This window comes from Protopterus annectens, chromosome 16.part0 (genome assembly GCF_019279795.1).
Source record: "Protopterus annectens isolate FY-2018-M chromosome 16.part0, PAN1.0, whole genome shotgun sequence".
NCBI classification, from domain to species: domain Eukaryota; kingdom Metazoa; phylum Chordata; order Ceratodontiformes; family Protopteridae; genus Protopterus; species Protopterus annectens.
In genome coordinates, this window is record NC_056750.1 from 111,166,336 (window position 1) to 111,187,997 (window position 21,662).

General features: G+C 38.7%; 1 protein-coding gene across 1 annotated transcript in view; it reads left to right on the forward strand.

The window, feature by feature from the left end:
• Positions 1–21,662, forward strand: part of LOC122790522 (protein mono-ADP-ribosyltransferase PARP14-like) — a 456,801-nt gene that overhangs the window by 224,471 nt on the left and 210,668 nt on the right. Inside the window, exon 4 of the mRNA XM_044058073.1 lies at positions 11–188. Within this exon, the coding sequence (XP_043914008.1) occupies positions 11–188 (178 nt within the window). The remainder of the gene's footprint in view (positions 1–10; positions 189–21,662) is intronic.

Genomic DNA, 21,662 nt, shown 5'->3' on the forward strand with positions numbered 1-21,662 from the left:
TATTAAACAGATTGAACGAGTGCAGAATGTGTATCTACATCATGGTTATGAGGTAAAGAAAAAGCAACTAACTGATAAACATGGTTCAGCAAACTTAAATGAGCTGCACCTGTTTCATGGCACATCAGGAAGCAGCTGTGCCTCTATTAACAAACAAGGGTTCAACAGGAGTTTTGCAGGGAAAAATGGTAAGAAACTACAATATAAAATGTAAAGTAATAATCTCAAGTATGTACTGCTGGCTTTTATATGTGCAGTTATATATTGTTGTGCATATACTTAAACCACTTACGGGTGTAAACATTGGCTCTGGGTGATTTGGTCACATTGATTAATGTTTATGTGACACCCCAACCACATGTAAAATGGGAAAAGGGGGGGGGTTAATGACAACAATGACAATATATTTTATTGATATCTTTATCTCTGAAATAGTCTATTCTACACCATCCTATGCACTTTCCAGTCTCCTGTGAGAAATATAAAAATACAACCATTTTTTAGTATTGATGACTTACTGCATTTTTCTGACAGTAGTATGTTTCAGTAAATTGTATCAGTGTTTTCATCTGGTAGTACTCAAATGTGTGTGAACAATAGCCTTACTAATTCCTGTACCACTTTGCTTTTTTTTTAAAATTCTGCTCGGAAACCTGGGTTTAGGTCACTTAGGGCTCAGATATTACTGGTCTTCCTACTCTGATTTAACCTGTGTAGAGGTCTAATCACACAATAGCTGTGTAACAACTATGTATATTGGTAGAGTCTGGAGAAATACTTTCTTCTACTTGCTTTCATTTTTTCTGCTTTATTTTCCAAGCTAATGTGCATCTCTTCTCCTACTTTTCTTCCATTTCATGCTATTTTCTGTTCCACCGATAGCATATGTAACATCTGCAGTATATTCAGCAAACTTATAGACAACTTTGATATATAACCAGCCTCCATGAAGTTTGATCTGTGATTGCCTTTTACAAGGAAGTTTGTCATATGACTTGCACTTCTCTGTGAATGCTGGATCACTTTAAATGATCAAAGCACTGAAACCTCAAACAGCGAAACATTAAACTCATTACAATGAACATTTAAAACATCAAAACTCATCAGATTGAAAGAGGCAGACATTGTCATCTTCCAGTCCATTAAACTTACCACTACATCTGGCCAAGCATTGTCTGAATTGTTGCAGTAATATGGGAAGCCTTTTTCAAACAAAGTTCTGGTAGAGGATTGGAGTTAGTACAGGGTTAGGATTAGGCTTCTTGCCCTGCTTCACTTTTCTAGTAGGTGCAAAGCCTAACTCTATTCCTAACCATAACCCTACACCTGACCTTAAAAAAATCCTTCCCTTCACACTAACACTGCACACATCTTGGACACAGAGCACATTAATAAACACACACACAGACAGACACGCAGACACACACACACACACGCACGCACACACACACGCACGCACACACACACACACACACACACACACACACACACACACACACACACACACACACACACACACACACACACACACACACACACACACACACACACACACATTCTCGTCTCACAGTCCCAAAAGCCACACTTGCCTCCACAATCTCACACATTCAAAATAATGCACATTTGACATGCTGGTCAGACATAGCAAATATTTGAGCACATGAACGTTCAATTCTTTTTGTTGGGAAACCCTAGATATATGCATGTTTAAATAATTATGTATATGTGAGAGAGTGTGTGTGTGTGTGTGTGTGTGTATGTATGTTTGTATATTATAAATCATATATATGCACATATCATCATGGGGCCCGTACAAGCCTAGCCAAGAGTTTATCCCCAAAAAGAAACCTTAGTCAGCACCTGTCTCCCCTCTCGGTGAGGGACACTGGTGGAACCCCTGGGGCAAATTTGTAGTTTTCCATGCACTCAACAGGGTTGCGCTTGAAGAGGTCAGCGAGGTACTCTGACATGTATGGGAACTCTATTCCAGAGACAGGGCAACCTCTGGGAGACAATCCTGTGTCTCCAGTAGGTTTTGTTGATATCGCATATTAGATTTGGGCCTTTCAAGCGGGTAATGCGCAAGGATTTAGACTTGGGTATATGGAGCATCTGTAGTAGGGCAGGGTCCAATATTGCCTTGTAGGCAAGACACAGATCACCTCTGAGCAATCTGCATGATAAGGAGTAGAGTGATAGTGATTTGAACCTGTACACGTAGGACAGGTGTTTTAAGCCATGGATTCTCTTTGTGAGGTATTTTTGTGGCCTTTCCAGTTGGTGCAGGTGTTTGGAGAGGTACATAACAAATGGGGCATTATACTAAATTATTGGCCTAATGATGGGGAAGTACAGAGAGGTAATAACTTCTTTTTTTGGATGTAATCCCTTTATGTATGAGATGAACCAAGTAAAAGGCTTTTCTGACCACTGTCACTACATGATGGTGGAATGTGAGATTGTTGTCAACCTGAGAACCCAGGTCTCTCACCACAGGTTGTGTGCTTAGGGGGTTGCCGTTGATGTGGTAATCTGTAGGGGCCATGTTTTTGCTGAATGGTATGCTAATACATTTTTTTGAATTTAACTTAAGGCCATGACTTTGGCACCAGTCATTTGTTGCTGTGAGATGCTCTAGCAGTATATTAAGGTCATTTGAGTAGTCAGTGACAGCACCCAACGTAGTCATCTGCAAACCTGGTCAGCCAAAGGCCTTTTCTCTTTGCCTGGACCTCTGAGAAGTAGATGCCAAACAGTTAGGGTCCCAAGATAGATCCCTGGGTAACACCACTAGTGATAGGTCTGCTGTTGGAGGTGGAGGCACCTATTTTGAGATTGGGGGGTCCTGTTGGCGAGCCAGTTGGCCACCCACCTGATGAGATAGGGATTTACACCAAGTTTTGTTAGCTTTTCAATGATGCCTAAGTGGAAGATTGTGTCAAAGGCCTTGGCTAAGTCAAGGTTAGCTGTATGTACTCACTTTCCCTTATCCATGGCCTTGGTGACCGTCTCAAAGAAGTCAACCAGGTTCTACAGGCAAGATCTGCCCTTGATAAATCTGAACTGGGTGGGGGCAAGAGCTCAGATATTGCCTCTGTCCTTGTTTATGAGATCTATAATAACAAGCTGTATGGTTTAAAGATCAGACTTGTCAAGCTAATGGGGTGATAGCTTCCAGGGTCAGTAGTGGCACCATCTTTGTGCAAGTGGATGAAAATGGCAGTTATTCACTCTGCTGGAATGAAGCCTGTACTTAGGCTGTGGTTGAATAGGGTGCTCAATGTCGAAGCTAGTTCTTGCCGGAGATGTTGCAGAATACAGCTTGGGATACTATCATGTCCCATGAAAGCTGTGTTCTTTGCCTTGGATAGGGCTTTTAACGCTTGATCTGTGGAGATGTGAGATGTGGGACAAGTATTGGAGGTGTAGAATGGACCCTTGGGGGGATGTATATTATGTGTCTGTATGTATATGTGTGTATATGGGTCCCTATCAGTTGAGCGAGTTTTCAGAAACTCAAAATTCATATGGTCGAGACCATATAATCGAGTTTTTGAAAACTTGAAGCTTTTGAATGGAGATCATGGTAAAGTGTGGATCAGAAAATTTACCCTTATCCTCACTGTAGTGCGATCTCAGAGTTGGTGCATTTAATTTGCACGGGATGTGGGGGCCTAGATGGGCTTATCCCCTGCAAAAACATCAAAAAGGTAGATTTTTATGTTTTTTTACTCGATCTTCCAGATCCACCCACAGCCTTCCAAAGCCGAGGTGGACAGAATGATGCAGAGGTTCATCTGCACTCAGATACAAATGAGAGTCTTGCCTGCCCACTCTCCTTCTTCCACCTTCATCCCAATGATTCCTTCTCTGATCTGATCACTGGTTTCAGAGTCCTTGAGCCCAAAGATCCTCGGCATTGAGGGGTTGGCGCCAACAGTACCTGGTACCCCGATGCCGACCATTGCCTTCAGCGGGTCAGCTGCGATGAGCTCGGTGCCAGATCCGAGAGGGTGGTTTCAGCTCCAAGTTTTTCGGAGCCAAACCTTACAATCAGAGTCTGTGCACCTGGAGGTTTAGCTCCAGCTCCCCCGCTGATCCAGAGGATTGTGGACCCAATTGTAGCCCTAGCTCAGGGGGTTCATTCTCCTTCTGCCTTTGATGTGATGGGAGGGTTTTCTCAATCCCATCGAGACCCTTGACTATCTCGTCCTTGGAATCCATCCTGGTTCCCTCTGTTTCTGGTCCGGATTTGGCCATCCTGCCACCTCAGGGACAACCTGCTGCCTGTCCGCCCCAGGGAGCTCCCACATGGAAACAGCTGGATGTTTTCAAGTCATCCCCAGAGACCCCCCCCAGGAGGTTCCTCGAAAAACACACATGTAAAAGGAGGCATTTAGACTCATTGCCGGAATGTCTCATGGAGGACACTGACTTGTAGGAAGGGGAAGGTTCTACCCCAATCACCCCCAGAGGATGTCTCATTTGGAGATATTGTGGAGATCATGCTGCAGCATGGGTGGTGGTCTGTCCAGAAACCCAACCCTGATGAGTCTGTGTTCCCAGAGGACCCTCTACTTCCTGGCTGTCACCTCCCGCAGATCCCTGGTGGATATTGTGACATCTCAGGCATGGAAGGAGCCCGACATGATGGAGCCAATCCCCAAACACCCTAAGGTCCTCAGTGTGGTTTGTCAGAGGACCCCTGTCGATGCCATGGTGGTGCCAGTGGCCACCAAGAAGGAGCTTGCACAGGAGAGCTCCACAGTCCACCCTCCGGACTGAGAGTCTAGGACCTTGGACCATTTTTGGGAAGCGGGCCTATGTTTCAGCAACATTCTCTGCATGTGCACTGAACTACATGGCGCACATTATTAGGCTTCAGCAGGACCTAGTGAAGGAGGTTGCCGAGTCTACCCCAGGGTCCATATCGGTGGAGGATAGGAAGGTTTTCTCCTCTCAAATGGCCGCACTCACCTCCATTGCCAATACCTCTATGCAGCTTCTCTCAGACGCTACTGAGGGTGCCACTAGAGCATCCAGAGCAGATGTTACCATCAGACATCATGCCTGGCTCCGACTTTGTTCCTTCTCGGAGCCCTTCAAGGCATCATTTACAAATGGCCCATATGATGGTACCACCCTCTTTAGAAAGATGGTATGCGACACTTGGGTCCAGAGCTACAAGGACAGGAAGACTCTATCTACTGTCAGAATCCGCTTCTCAACCCCACAATGATCCTTCTCCAGGAATCAGTGTGGGGGGGGGGGCAAAGAAGATGTGGTCCTGGAAGTCTCAGAGTTATTCCCAGGACACTCGGGACTCAACTTCCCCCAGAGACAGAAGGGTATTCAACAGACACCGCCCTCATGGCAGAGGGAGCCTGGGGAACCAAGGGTCTTGAGATTCATTCTTGGACAGGCCCGTGCGGCAGCTGGTCTCTGGAGGCAGTCTGGGGTCGACTCTGACTACATCCAAATGCCTGGGGGTCTGTTACAGATGATCAATGGGAATTGCAAATCATATCCAAAGGACATTCAATCCCCTTCCTTCAAAGGCCAGTTTCGGCCAAACACCTCCCGGACATTTCACCTGCACAAAGGGAGGCAGAAGCACAGGAAATTTCCAAGCTGCTAGAAAAATGAGTCATCCAGCCCATCCCCCCAGACCAGTCTGGATTATGCATCTATTCCAGGTTTGTTTTAGTGCCAAAGAAAACAGGGGACTTGAGGCCAATTCTGGATCTCTCTACCCTAAACCTGTCAGTTGCCAAGATAAAATTCCGGATGGTCACACTTCAATCTATCCTACCCTTCCTGCAGGAGAACGACTGGATGTGCTCAGTAGACTGACAAGACACGTATTTTCACATCAAAATGAACAGATGCCCTTGGAGGTTTCTCCGCTTCCACCAGTCATTACCAATTCAGAGCACTACCCTTTGGTCTCACCAGAGCCCCCAGGGTGTTCACCAAAGTGATAGCGATGGTAGCAACTTACCTGTGGATGCAGGGTTTCTAGGTCTTATCCCTCCCTGGAGGATTGGCTCCTTTCTGCCCCCTCCAGGCATCTACTCTACCAAACAAAAACAGCACGCCTCACACGTACAGCTTGCCCGGCCCAACCAACGTAACTCAAACACAAGAGGCCAGCAAAGAAAGTTCCACGTAGTTAAATTTTATTATAGAAAATCAAACACGGACTTAATAAAGTTCCAATAATGAAAATACAAAACTCTCAAACTAGTTTCGGCGACTGCCTTCTTCAGTGAGAGTGAAAAAGCCAAAAAGTGATACCAGCATACATTGGTATATTTCTATTGTAACCCAGCCAATAGGCATTCTTGGTATGTTCCCAATAGAGAATAATTCATGAGTTGGTGCTTGGACAGTGTTACTACACAAGAATAAAGATAAAAAAAAATATATATATATATATATATATATATATCTCACAAACAGTGTTCATATGATGTATAAATATCATATAAAAATATGATATATAAACACTGATATTGTATGAATATATAACAATGATAACCTGACAGTTATAATACTAAGTATATGTGTACAACAATATGTAAAAAGCTGAATACAATAACAGAAATCATTACGTAGCAGTATAACTTAATATCACATAAAAGTTTGTAATTATAGGATAATCATATGACAATGATATTTCCCAAAAATAATGAGATATTCTGAGTGAATACTGCTTCCTTATAGATGATCATTGAGACCGGGTAGAAATAAAGCTCCCAAATGGACGATCCAATATTTTTCTTTATGACTAAGTATGTTTTCCCATCCTAACTGATTGTGTCTGTTACCAGTAATTTTATCTATGATGATGAACATAAATTTGGCTGTGGGATGTTTAATAGTATGTTGATATAGGGCATTCATCAATTTTTTAGTACAAATGTCACTTCGGTGTTCCCCTATTCTGATTCTCAATGATCTTGAAGTTTTACCCACATAAAAGGCGGAACAATGGCAAGTGGCCAGGTAGATCACCCAACTAGTAGAACAATTCCCAAAGATCCTGACATCATATATCTTACTTGTGTTGGAACTCGTGAATTGTTTAATCTTATTGACCTGACTGCAAGAAATACAATGCCCACAAGGGAATGTTCCCAGAAGTGCATCCCCTGTTATCGTCAATTGTTTAAATTTAGCACCACCACTTTCCCTCTGTTTGTAGTGTGAAAATAATGAGCCCAGAGTTTTACCTCTCCTATATGAGATCGGACATCGATCACCCAGGATACTACGCAGATAATCACGAAAAAAGAAGAACCAACAAATAAAACGAAAAAAAAACAGTACCAACTGCAGACAAGGTAAAGGTGTAAAACTTTTATTGAAATGGTTAGCGCTTTCATGCGGATAATCCTCGCAATTCTTCAGACCATTTGACAAACCAAGCACATCCAGCCTATATACCTGAGAGTGTCAATCAACCAATTGAATAATTAATTTTATACACAAATTAATAAATCAATTAAATCAACTTTAAAAATAAAATACTTCATATATAATGAAGAATAAATAAAAAAAGTATATATATAAAGAATACAAACAACACCTACAAAAACTTCTTACATCCTGCATAAAATATTTGTTTACTCAAACATTGTGAATGAATGTTAGAACATTTAAATGCTACACAATTCTAATATATAATAATGAAAAACTCTAAAATTACCTTAAAAGAGCTTTAAGTTTCAAAAGACATTTTATGGAACAGGACTCATTGAGACCTGGAGGAGCAAAAGCATTAGTTTTTAGCTGCCAAAGCAGCTCTTGTTCCTCTAATAATAGATTCCAAGGTCCTCCTCTAGGGTCTTTAGTAATTTTTTGAACTATCATAAATAAAAATTTATGATTACTATTATCTATTATGTGTTTGGCAAGGGCGTTCACAGTATTTTTCTTAGAAATGGCGTATACATGTTCATAAATACGTTGCTTAAAATGACGTTCAGTCTTGCCAAAATAAAAAGCGTGACATAATTGACACACTGCTAAGTACACTACCCCTTCAGTCAAACAATTATATCTATGGTTAATATGATATTTAACACCTCTAATGTAAAATGTGGACCCTGTTTGTACATACTTACAATAATTACAGTGACCACATTTGAACATCCCACTGTTAGGTTTATATTGTTGCAATGGGCGTTCAAATATTGTCTTTAAAGAAGGTGCTCTCTTAAAGACCATTAGGGGTTTTGTACCTAAAATTTCCCCACATTGAGAATCCTGTAAAATCATTTCCCAATTAATATTAAGAATATTCCTGAACTCCAATATAAGCTCATTGTATGGTGTTATTAAACTAGATCGATAATTAACAGTACCTGATGAATCAATCCCATAATTACTAGTAACACTTGGGCTATCCAAATCAGGAACCTGTGTATTAATGTGGTTGTTATTGAACAATGGAACTAACATGCCATTTCTTCTCTTATGTTCAATTTCCTTTATAAGGTTAAGGACCATTCTATAGGGGTAATCTCTATTCAGAAACATTTGTTTAAGGAACTGACACTCCTTCTCAAAAAGGAAGTCTTCAGAACACATGCGTGATGCACGAACCAATTGTCCTTTTACGATGCCACGCTTTTGGAAATAGGGGTGATGACTAGAAAAATGTAGAAACGAATTGCTATACAAAGGCTTTCTAAAAATACTAGTCACAAAGCAATTCTTGGAAACATCTTTACTAATTAAGATGTCCAAAAAATTAATAGATGTATTATTTAACATAAATGAAAATTCAAGAAAAGAAGTCAACTCATTCATGGTTTTCATTAAATCATGAATCTGTGCCTCACTGCTGTTAATAATCATAAAGATGTCATCTTGGTACCTCGTGTACCATACTACTATTTGTTGAAATAAAGCATCTCTAAACAAATAAGTACGTTCCCAAAATGCCATAACTGTATTTGCGAAGGAACCCCCACATGGGGAACCCATCGCGACTCCAGTTTTTTGCAAATATATTTTGTCTTTGAACATAAAGTAATTGTTACTCAAAACTAGGTCCAAAAGACTAATAAGCAAATCAATGTCCTGGCCAGGATGTTGCTTGAGTAAAAGAAATTCTCTTACCCAAGAAAGCCCAGTATCTTGGGGGATTACAGTATACAGATTACTAACATCAGCAGTAACAAACATATAATTATTGTCAAACGGAATAGAATTAAGATGTTTTAAAACATGCCACGAATCAATACAGATTTGTGGCTCAGTTTTAAGAACTTCTTTCAATTTTTTATCAATCCATTTGGCACAAGCGTAAGTAATTGACTGCCGGCCATCGATAAAGGGACGGAAATGTAAATTGTAAATCCCTTTATGTAATTTGGGCACCCCAAACATTACTGGAGTCAAAGGAGCTGGCATAGTTAAATAATGGTACAAATCCAAAAATCCAAAATCTACGCAGATAATCATTGGCTAACAAAATGTTCCAATTGTTATTGATAACATTCCTAACCAACTGATGATTTTTGCCAAAAGTGGTAATGAACCTAATTGTGTCATCCTTTGGGCTGTTAGTACGATCCTTGTATTAAAGCAGGGTTTGCCTATCCTGTTTATCTGTATGTGTACGGGCTGATATGATATCGAAGCTGGAATATCCCTTATCCAGAAACCTATTGTTAAGGTCCATTTTGGCATGTTCATAATCTGAAATAGAAGAATTAATACGTTTAATTCTGAGATATTGGGATTTGGGGATGTTGCGGACGGTGTGGCGTGGATGCATACTAGATGCATGTAATAAAGAATTAAATTGTGGATATTTGCGAAATAATTTGGTATTGAGTGTGTGGTCTTCATTTCTATATATAGTAACATCCAAAAAATCAATTTGATGTTGATGAGATGTTATAGAAAACTCAATACCCCACAGATTGCTATTGAGATACTCCACAAATTCCATAAGATATTCAGAATCCGCACGCCACACCATCCAACAGTCATCCAGGTATCTCCGCCAAATGTCTATTTCCACCTGATAAATATTATGCAAGGGGTTGTAAATGAGGCATTCTTCTAAATAGGCCATAAATAGATCGGCATATATAGGGGCAAAAGAAGCCCCCATTGCCGTGCCTTGCAATTGCCAATAACAATCCCCTTGGAAATAGAATACATTTTTATTAAGAACATGTTCTGACATACAGATAAGCAAAGTATTAAATCCAGGTGGATACAATTCAACCCTGTTTAACCAATATTGTAAAGCCTGTAGCCCTGCCCAGTGTGGTATACTTGTATACAAGGATTTGACATCCAAAGTGCACATAATCCATTCTGGTTCAAGTTGTGTATCTGCAATTATTTTCAAAAATTCAGTAGTATCCTGGATTCGAGTTCTAACATGTTTCAAAAGTGGTTTCAAATATTGGGTAAGGAATGCTGATAGTGGTTCAGTAAGTGATCCTATACCAGATACAATGGGTCTACCTGGAGGATGTGTTATGGATTTGTGAATTTTAGGAAGCAGATATAGGATCTGTTTTGACGGGTCTTTGACCTTGAGATGTTGAACTGTTTTGATGGTTATAATGCCTTCCTCTAAGGCAGAATCTAGGAAAGTATCAATCTCCCGCTTAAAGCGGTCTGTGGGATCAATGCCCATATGCATATAGCACTTAGAATCAGATAGTTGTCCTAGACCCTCTTGGACATAATAATCCATATTTAGGACAACGACCGCACCCCCTTTGTCAGCTTGAAGTATTGCAATATCATGATTAGATCTATGTTGAGAAAGTGCTTCCTTCTCCGTTGGAGTCATATTATCTGGTAAAATATGACATTCAAAATGTGGAAAATGTAAATCTTTCAATACTGCCTGTTGGAATATGGCCACATTTTTATTCATGGGAGGTTGGAAAGTAGATCTATGAAAGGTGAAATCAGAAGATCTTTGAGAGTGTGATCTGTCCTGTTCTGAAAAAATATTTTTAAATTAAGTCTACGACGATAATCCATTATGTCCAATGTAGTCTGGTACTGATCAGAAAAAAAACCCGGAACAAAACCCAATCCTTTGTTCAATAATGTGTATTGATCATCTGTTAAATTTAGAAAATTGTCAAAATTCTTAATTATTGTTCCAGTAGACATTGTATCAATCCTGTCATGGAATCTGTACCTATTCCTGTTGGTGTGTTTCCTTCCCCCCCTGGGTCTCTTACCTCCCCTAAAGGGAAACTGGTGTTAGTTTTCTTTTTAAATGGTGAACCAACTGTTCTTCCACCCTCACTGTCGGTATAAGAGGACTCCTCCCCTGAAGTACTGGTGTAGGAGGAGTCCCTATGTTTTAAGATGGATCTCGGTCTCTTTTTAGCCCTTCCCCTGGTCGTTCCTGTGACAGTACTTTGAAATCTAACTGTCCTCTCTGTTTCAAAGGGATGTCCTTTGTCATAATCTATGACGTCCCTATGAAATTTCTTAATTTTTCTGTCTTTTATAATTTTGTCATAAGTAGTAAGTTCCTTTGACAACCTATCAACCAACTCATGATAGTTGGAGCTTGCCTGAAACTTTTTGCATTCCGTACTCAAATTCTTAACTTCAGAGACACTTGTATCTATGGTTCTTTCGTAATACGAGTCCAATATTCTGACAAAAGCCATAGAACCATCTTGTAGTGCCTGTTCCCATTCTTCCGTCAGCCTCTGTTCAGATCTGCTGACAAGTGGACGTAATTTTATACGTAAACCTCTAGGGGCCATATTTTTATGTATATAGGCTCTAAAGAGTCTCAAATGCCAAATGTTGGCCCTCAATCCTTTCAAACCCCTTTCCAAGGTTTTAAAAGCGAGTTCACAACTATCAACAGAATTAACTTTGGATGGATTAGGGTTGTTGCTCGGGATTGGATCTAATCCAAAAACACCAATATCTTCCTTGTCAGCACACAGCCCATCCAACATTTGATCCAAATCCATATTGAGTAGTGATACAGGTTGCCAAAGGAACTATAAATCCAAAAATTCCAAATTATAATAACTAGAACGACCAGAGGTAAATCCCAAATAGTCCCAAGATATCATATAAATATAAATGACATCGTAATAATGTCTGATTAATAAGCCTGTTATGAAAGAACTGGGAGTTATCACCCTAAAACTCTAGTTGGTAATATATGACGATTGATGTAGATAAATTTCAAGTATAAGTATGCACTGCAATGGCTGAGTTTAAGTCACATATATAAATATATGTCGCTGTGTCCATATAATCAATACTCCAATCCTAAATCATGTATCCATTATATACATATATATAGGTGTCTAGTTTGCCCCTTATTAATATAGATCAATCAAGTGCAATGATCTAAATATGCTGTCCAAATTCGATGTTCAGAAACATCTATAATGCTGCTCTAAAACTATTATGTTGATGATTGAACTCATCCAAATTGTCCAACCTATATAAATGCAATATTCATGAACAAGATTTCTCACAATATAGAATATGCATTAGATAATATTCACAATGTGTGTTGTAAACATAAAATCGACTAATACAATGCTTGTCAATGTCAATTATAAATACTATCAGCATGTCCTATAGCTGTAACCTTAGTCCAGCAAATGCACTGGTAAAGTTTTACATAGAAATGCCTAGCATTTGTAATTACATACAGAAAAAATGGAAATCCAATATATATATATATATATATATATATATATATATATATATATATATATATATGAGTTCCTCAAATGTGTTGACCATTCATGAACCAACAACCAAAAAACTGATTTATAAAACATTCAATATCAATGTTATTAAATGAATTTAGACTATTAATCTTATATTGTAGTATTCAAGCTTACACATAGATTGACCCACAGGCCCTAACTGCTAAACACCCTCATCTAGATAGACTATCAAAATATATGTATATTTATTTATTCTCCCTCTGGCATATATTCAAATATGCTAGTATTGAAAAAAATCTTTTTTTTTAATATAACATTTACATGACTGATGTTTATGAGCACATGATCATACATTCGCGATATATATTCTTGTCCATAATAAATGAATATATTATGGTTAGCTTGAATTTAACCAAAAATGTCTTTCTTGACAAAAGATGATATATAAAGTTGAAGCGAAAAAGTTCCACAAGCACTATTCCATGAGAAATAGTTCTAAATCCCATCAATCAATCAACTCTAAAAAGGGTCAAACGAAGCAGTAGTTTATGGAACATTCCACCCCAACATTCTTCCAGAATTTGAGCCTGTATCGTTTAATATACAGTTGGCGTTTTCATGTGAATAAACCCTTAGGCCCAAACCAAAAATATATGCGTTCACCAAAAAGATGTTGTCATTCATATGTTATATACACTCTCCATAGATACAACCAGTTAGTTCTCTTGGGTCCCAAAATTATGAAAAAAACAGAGTGAAGGATTAAGTTGAAAAGTACCTGCGTGAATGTACTCGATGTATTCCGAAAATAAAAAAACAAATTGTTATTCCGGTACAGTTTAATCCACTCATAGAACCCAACTATTGATTGAAATAAGTCCGTTATTGTTCCAAAAGAGAAGTATTACACCAAACGGTTACATTGACCCTGTATCATAAAGAATACCTGATCAATTGTGTCCCTTGGTCACGCAATATGTAGTCGTCAAGTGTCATCGGTTTTATTCATATGCCCCTAGTCCAACACGAAAAAAGTTTTTTAAGAAACAAAAATAGAAGTCCAAATTGCTGGTACAATCCTGGTAACACGTAATTGTTACCAAAAGTAGAAACACAGGAAAACACAGGGAAGGAGTCCTCTCCTACCGACACGTGGAGCTAAACGCCAACAGCGAGGTGAAGAACAGCAAACAAAAACAGCACGCCTCACACGTACAGCTTGCCCGGCCCAACCAACGTAACTCAAACACAAGAGGCCAGCAAAGAAAGTTCCACGTGGTTAAATTTTATTATAGAAAATCAAACAAGGACTTAATAAAGTCCCAATAATGAAAATACAAAACTCTCAAACTAGTTTCGGCGACTGCCTTCTTCAGTGAGAGTGAAAAAGCCAAAAAGTGATACCAGCATACATTGGTATATTTCTATTGTAACCCAGTCAATAGGCATTCTTGGTATGTTCCCAATAGAGAATAATTCATGAGTTGGTGCTTGGACAGTGTTACTACACAAGAATAAAGATAAAAAAATATATATATATATATATCTCACAAACAGTGTTCATATGATGTATAAATATCATATAAAAATATGATATATAAACACTGATATTGTATGAATATATAACAATGATAACCTGACAGTTATAATACTAAGTATATGTGTACAACAATATGTAAAAAGCTGGATACAATAACAGAAATCATTATGTAGCAGTATAACTTAATATCACATAAAGGTCATATGATTATCCTATAATTACAAACCTTTATGTGATATTAAGTTATACTGCTACATAATGATTTCTGTTATTGTATCCAGCTTTTTACATATTGTTGTACACATATACTTAGTATTATAACTGTCAGGTTATCATTGTTATATATTCATACAATAGCAGTGTTTATATATCGTATTTTTATATGATATTTATACATCATATGAACACTGTTTGTGAGATATATATATATATATATATGCTGGATGTTCATAGACAATTACATTTTTACTAACATAAAACAAAGGCCTTCCGCAAGTCCAATCAACTTTTCATTTCCTGTTCTAAGCCCTTTTTAGGGAAACCTGTATCAAACTTCACCATTGCTTGCTGGATTTCTTAGTGTAAACTTTTGGCATATTCAACCAAAGGATTGTCTCCGCCAGGTCAAGTTAACGCACATTCTACTAGGTCTGCCGGTTCCAGGTCAGATGTTTTTTGGTCCAGAATTTCCTTGGATGATGGGTTGCTTTGCAGCTACCTGAACATCTTCACATACTGTCATCTCCCATTACAAGTTGGATCTTTTCTCCAGAAGTAGGGCATCTTTTGGCTCTGCTGTGTTACTGAATATCCTTCCATGAGGGCCTCCCAGGTGTTCGGTAGCTGGGGACTCTGTCCCAAACAACTTCAGATAAAGACATTATGTACTCACCATAATGTTCCATCTGAGTTGTTGTTCTTCATTTATTGTCCACTGTCCCTCCCTCCTTCCCTCTGCCTTATACGAGCTGTGTGGTGGTCTGGCTGGAAAAGACATGGCACTTTCTTTGCCATAAATGGTCATTCCTTATGATAATATCTGGGTGTTGTCCTAAGGGGTAAGACATTGTGCCAGGTTGGGTTGCTATGGTGAGCAGCAAATTTGATCTGAGGGGAGGAAGGAAACAGGGGCATTATGGGTAGGGGAGGAGCTTGGAACTTAGATCCAATGCTGGAGAAATGCAGCCGAGTCAGATCCGTGTCCCACAGGTTGAAGACAAATGAAGAACAACTTGGATGGAACGTTATAGTGAGTACATAACTTCTTTTTTTTGTCACTGTAGAGCGATCTTGGAATTGGTATATTTATTTCGCATGGGGTGTGGCAATGTAAAAGAATTTTGTTTTTATTTATTTTTTTTATTACAATTTCAAAGTTTCAAAACTTAGATCTTATGGTCTTGACCATTTGCAGTTCAAAGTTTTGAAACTTTATGCTTGTAAAGCAGATCCATATATATGAAGTCAGTATAGTATATCTCCTTTTTTCATATAGATGTAACAAAGTGTATATATGTATATATAGATAGATACAGAAATATATATGTAAGTGTATGTATTGAGGCGCAGGTAAGCTTGAATACTACAATATAAGGTTAATAGTCTAAATTCACATTTGAGGATCTCATATATATATTGGATTTCCATTTTTTCTGTATGTAATTACAAATGCTAGGCATTTCTATGTAAAACTTTACCAGTGCATTTGCTGGACTAAGGTTACAGCTATAGGACATGCTGATAGAATTTATATTTGACATTGACAAGCATTGTATTAGTCGATTTTATGTTTACAACACACATTGTGAATATTATCTAATGCATATTTTATATTGTGAGAAATCTTGTTCATGAATATTGCATTTATATAGGTTGGAAAATTTGGATGAGTTCAATCATCAACATAATAGTTTTAGAGCAGCATTATAGGTGTTTTTGAACATCAAATTTGGACAGCATATTTAGATCATTGCACTTGATTGATCTATATTAATAAGGGGCAAGCTAGACACCTATATATATGTATATAATGAATACATGATTTAGGATTGGAGTATTGATTATATGGACACAGCGACATATATTTATATATGTGACTTAAACTCAGCCATTGCAGTGCATACTTATACTTGAAATTTATCTACATCAATCGTAATATATTACCAACTAGAGTTTTAGGGTGATAACTCCCAGTTCTTTCATAACAGGCTTATTAATCAGACATTATTATGATGTCATTTATATTTATATGATATCTTGGGACTATTTGGGATCTACCTCTGGTCGTTCTAGTTATTATAATTTGGAATTTTTGGATTTATAGTTCCTTTGGCAACCTGTATCACTACTCAATATGGATTTGGATCAAATGTTGGATGGGCTGTGTGCTGACAAGGAAGATATTGGTGTTTTTGGATTAGATCCAATCCCGATCAACAACCCTAATCCATCCAAAGTCAATTCTGTTGATAGTTGTGAACTCGCTTTTAAAACCTTGGAAAGGGGTTTGAAAGGATTGAGGGCCAACATTTGGCATTTGAGACTCTTTAGAGCCTATATACATAAAAATATGGCCCCTAGAGGTTTATGTATAAAATTACGTCCACTTGTCAGCAGATCTGAACAGAGGCTGACGGAAGAATGGGAACAGGCACTACAAGATGGTTCTATGGCTTTTGTCAGAATATTGGACTCGTATTACGAAAGAACCATAGATACAAGTGTCTCTGAAGTTAAGAATTTGAGTACGGAATGCAAAAAGTTTCAGGCAAGCTCCAACTATCATGAGTTGGTTGATAGGTTGTCAAAGGAACTTACTACCTATGACAAAATTATAAAAGACAGAAAAATTAAGAAATTTCATAGGGACGTCATAGATTATGACAAAGGACATCCCTTTGAAACAGAGAGGACAGTTAGATTTCAAAGTACTGTCACAGGAACGACCAGGGGTAGGGCTAAAAAGAGACCGAGATCCATCTTAAAACACAGGGACTCCTCCTACACCAGTACTTCAGGGGAGGAGTCCTCTTATACCGACAGTGAGGGTGGAAGAACAGTTGGTTCACCATTTAAAAAGAAAACTAACACCAGTTTCCCTTTAGGGGAGGTAAGAGACCCAGGGGGGGAAGGAAACACACCAACAGGAATAGGTACAGATTCCATGACAGGATTGATACAATGTCTACTGGAACAATAATTAAGAATTTTGACAATGTTCTAAATTTATCAGATCATGTATTAACAGATGATCAATACACATTATTGAACAAAGGATTGGGTTTTGTTCCGGGTTTTTTTTCTGATCAGTACCAGACTACATTGGACATAATGGATTATTGTCGTAGACTTAATTTAAAAATATTTTTTTCAGAACAGGACAGATCACACTCTCAAAGATCTTCTGATTTCACCTTTCATAGATCTACTTTCCAACCTCCCATGAATAAAAATGTGGCCATATTCCAAGAGGCGGTATTGAAAGATTTACATTTTCCACATTTTGAATGTCATATTTTACCAGATAATATGACTCCAACGGAGAAGGAAGCACTTTCTCAACATAGATCTAATCATGATATTGCAATACTTCAGGCTGACAAAGGGGGTGCGGTCATTGTCCTAAATATGGATTATTATGTCCAAGAGGGTCTAGGACAACTATCTGATTCTAAGTGCTATATGCATATGGGCATTGATCCCACAGACCGCTTTAAGCGGGAGATTGATACTTTCCTAGATTCTGCCTTAGAGGAAGGCATTATAACCATCAAAACAGTTCAACATCTCAAGGTCAAAGACCCGTCAAAACAGATCCTATATCTGCTTCCTAAAATTCACAAATCCATAACACATCCTCCAGGTAGACCCATTGTATCCGGTATAGGATCACTTACTGAACCACTATCAGCATTCCTTACCCAATATTTGAAACCACTTTTGAAACATGTTAGAGCTCGAATCCAGGATACCACTGAATTTTTAAAATAATTGCAGATACACAACTTGAACCAGAATGGATTATGTGCACTTTGGATGTCAAATCCTTGTATACAAGTATACCACACTTGGCAGGGCTACAGGCTTTACAATATTGGTTAAACAGGGTTGAATTGTATCCACCTGAATTTAATACTTTGCTTATCTGTATGTCAGAACATGTTCTTAATAAAAATGTATTCTATTTCCAAGGGGATTGTTATTGGCAATTGCAAGGCACGGCAATGGGGGCTTCTTTTGCCCCTATATATGCCGATCTATTTATGGCCTATTTAGAAGAATGCCTCATTTACAACCCCTTGCATAATATTTATCAGGTGGAAATAGACATTTGGCGGAGATACCTGGATGATTGTTGGATGGTGTGGCGTGCGGATTCTGAATATCTTATGGAATTTGTGGAGTATCTCAATAGCAATCTGTGGGTTATTGAGTTTTCTATAACATCTCATCAACATCAAATTGATTTTTTGGATGTTACTATATATAGAAATGAAGACCACACACTCAATACCAAATTATTTCACAAATATCCACAATTTAATTCTTTATTACATGCATCTAGTATGCATCCACACCACACCGTCCGCAACATCCCCAAATCCCAATATCTCAGAATTAAACGTATTAATTCTTCTATTTCAGATTATGAACATGCCAAAATGGACCTTAACAATAGGTTTCTGGATAAGGGATATTCCAGCTTCGATATCATATCAGCCCGTACACATACAGATAAACAGGATAGGCAAACCCTGCTTCAATACAAGGATCGTACTAACAGCCCAAAGGATGACACAATTAGGTTCATTACCACTTTTGGCAAAAATCGTCAGGTGGTTAGGAATGTTATCAATAACAATTGGAACATTTTGTTAGCCAATGATTATCTGCGTAGTATCCTGGGTGATCGATGTCCGATCTCATATAGGAGAGGTAAAACTCTGGGCTCATTATTTTCACACTACAAACAGAGGGAAAGTGGTGGTGCTAAATTTAAACAATTGACGATAACAGGGGATGCACTTCTGGGAACATTACCTTGTGGGCATTGTATTTCTTGCAGTCAGGTTAATAAGATTAAACAATTCACGAGTTCCAACACAAGTAAGATATATGATGTCAGGATCTTTGGGAATTGTTCTACTAGTTGGGTGATCTACCTGGCCACTTGCCATTGTTCCGCCTTTTATGTGGGTAAAACTTCAAGATCATTGAGAATCAGAATAGGGGAACACCGAAGTGACATTCGTACTAAAAAATTGACGAATGCCCTATATCAACATACTATTAAACATCCCACAGCCAAATTTATGTTCACCATCATAGATAAAATTACTGGTAACAGACACAATCAGTTAGGATGGGAAAACATACGTCATAAAGAAAAATATTGGATCGTCCATTTGGGAGCTTTATTTCCACCTGGTCTCAATGATCATCTATAAGGAAGCAGTATTCACTCAGAATATCTCATTATTTTTGGGAAATATCATTGTCATATGATTATCCTATAATTACAAACTTTTATGTGATATTAAGTTATACTGCTACATAATGATTTCTGTTATTGTATTCAGCTTTTTACATATTGTTGTACACATATACTTAGTATTATAACTGTCAGGTTATCATTGTTATATATTCATACAATATCAGTGTTTATATATCATATTTTTATATGATATTTATACATCATATGAACACTGTTTGAGATTTATATATATATATATATATATATATATATATTTTTTTTTTTTTATCATTATTCTTGTGTAGTAACACTGTCCAAGCACCAACTCATGAATTATTCTCTATTGGGAACATACCAAGAATGCCTATTGGCTGGGTTACAATAGAAATATACCAATGTATGCTGGTATCACTTTTTGGCTTTTTCACTCTCACTGAAGAAGGCAGTCGCCGAAACTAGTTTGAGAGTTTTGTATTTTCATTATTGGGACTTTATTAAGTCCTTGTTTGATTTTCTATAATAAAATTTAACTATGTGGAACTTTCTTTGCTGGCCTCTTGTGTTTGATCTACTCTACCAAGCCAGGGATTTCCTTATCCAAACCACCCACCAGTTGGGCATCACCATAAATCTCAACAAATCCCTGTTAGAACCAGTTCAAGTACTGGATTTCATTGGTGCCCAACTAGGCACCATTCAGACCAAGGTTTTCCTGACACCTGACAGATTTCAGTCTCTCAAACTTCATGTCTTGCACATTTTTTAAGTTTCATCTCCTCCAGCGGAGTTTGTTTTAAGGGCGTTCGGGTCCATGGTGGCCATGATCATCTTCATTCCCACAGCCCGGTTACACATGAGGGTGCTCCAATAGACCCTGGTGATCCAGTGGTCTTTTCTAGATCTGTCATTGTCACATCCTGTTCATCTGTCATGAGCATGCACAAATTCTCTTCTCTGGTGGATTCAGTCCATGGAACTTCTTCACGGTCACCCATTTATTCTTCCCTCCCCTCTGAACACAGTGACCATGAACATCTCCCTACTCAGGTGGGGGGGGACATTGCACGGGAAGGACAATCCAAGACACTGATCTTCCCTGGAGACCCATCTGCATATCAACTTCCTGGAGATGAGGGAGGTGCTATTGGCATTGCAAGCTCTTCATGCCCATCTTCCTCTAAGGATGATTGCTATCCAGACAGATAATATGTCGGTAGTTTGGTATATCAACAAACAGGGGGGAACCAGGTCTTACCCCCTTTGCCGTGAAGCCATGAGATTGTGGGAGTAGGTGATCTCCACCAGCTGTTTTCTGGTGCAACACACATTCTGGGGAAGTCCAACATTCTAGTGGACAGGCTCAGCAGGTCTATCCTGATGCCTTACAAGTGGTCTCTGAATCCTTCAGTAGCAAAACAGATCTTTCTAAAGTGGGGTAGCCTTGCTGCAATCTCTTCACCTCTCCTTCCAACATGAAGTGTAGTGAGTTTTTCTCTCTGAACCTCCCCTCCGGGGGAGTCCCCCAGAGACGCTCTAGTTCATGTTTGGCCCTCCGGTCTTCTCTACGCTTATCCTCCACTTCTGCTGATACCAAAAGTCATTCAGAAAGCACAACAGCTGGGGAGCTCAGTCATCCTTATTGCCTCCTTCTGGCCTTGCCAAGTATGGTTCCCTTCTCTGTGGTCTTATGTAGTGTGTCCTCCCTGGACATTGGATCCGGTTCCGGATCTGATTTCACATCCCTCAGGGATTCCACATCCAGATCTGGCCAGTCTGAAGCTCACTACTTGGCTGCTGTATTTCCCACGATAGTTAGGAGTCCTGGGCTGTCTTCTCTGGTTAAGATTTTGGTAGCAGATCATAGATCTTCCACGAGGAAGCTTTATTCGAGTAAGTGGAAGCATTTCTCAATTTGGGCATGTCAGTGGGATTTGGATCCTTT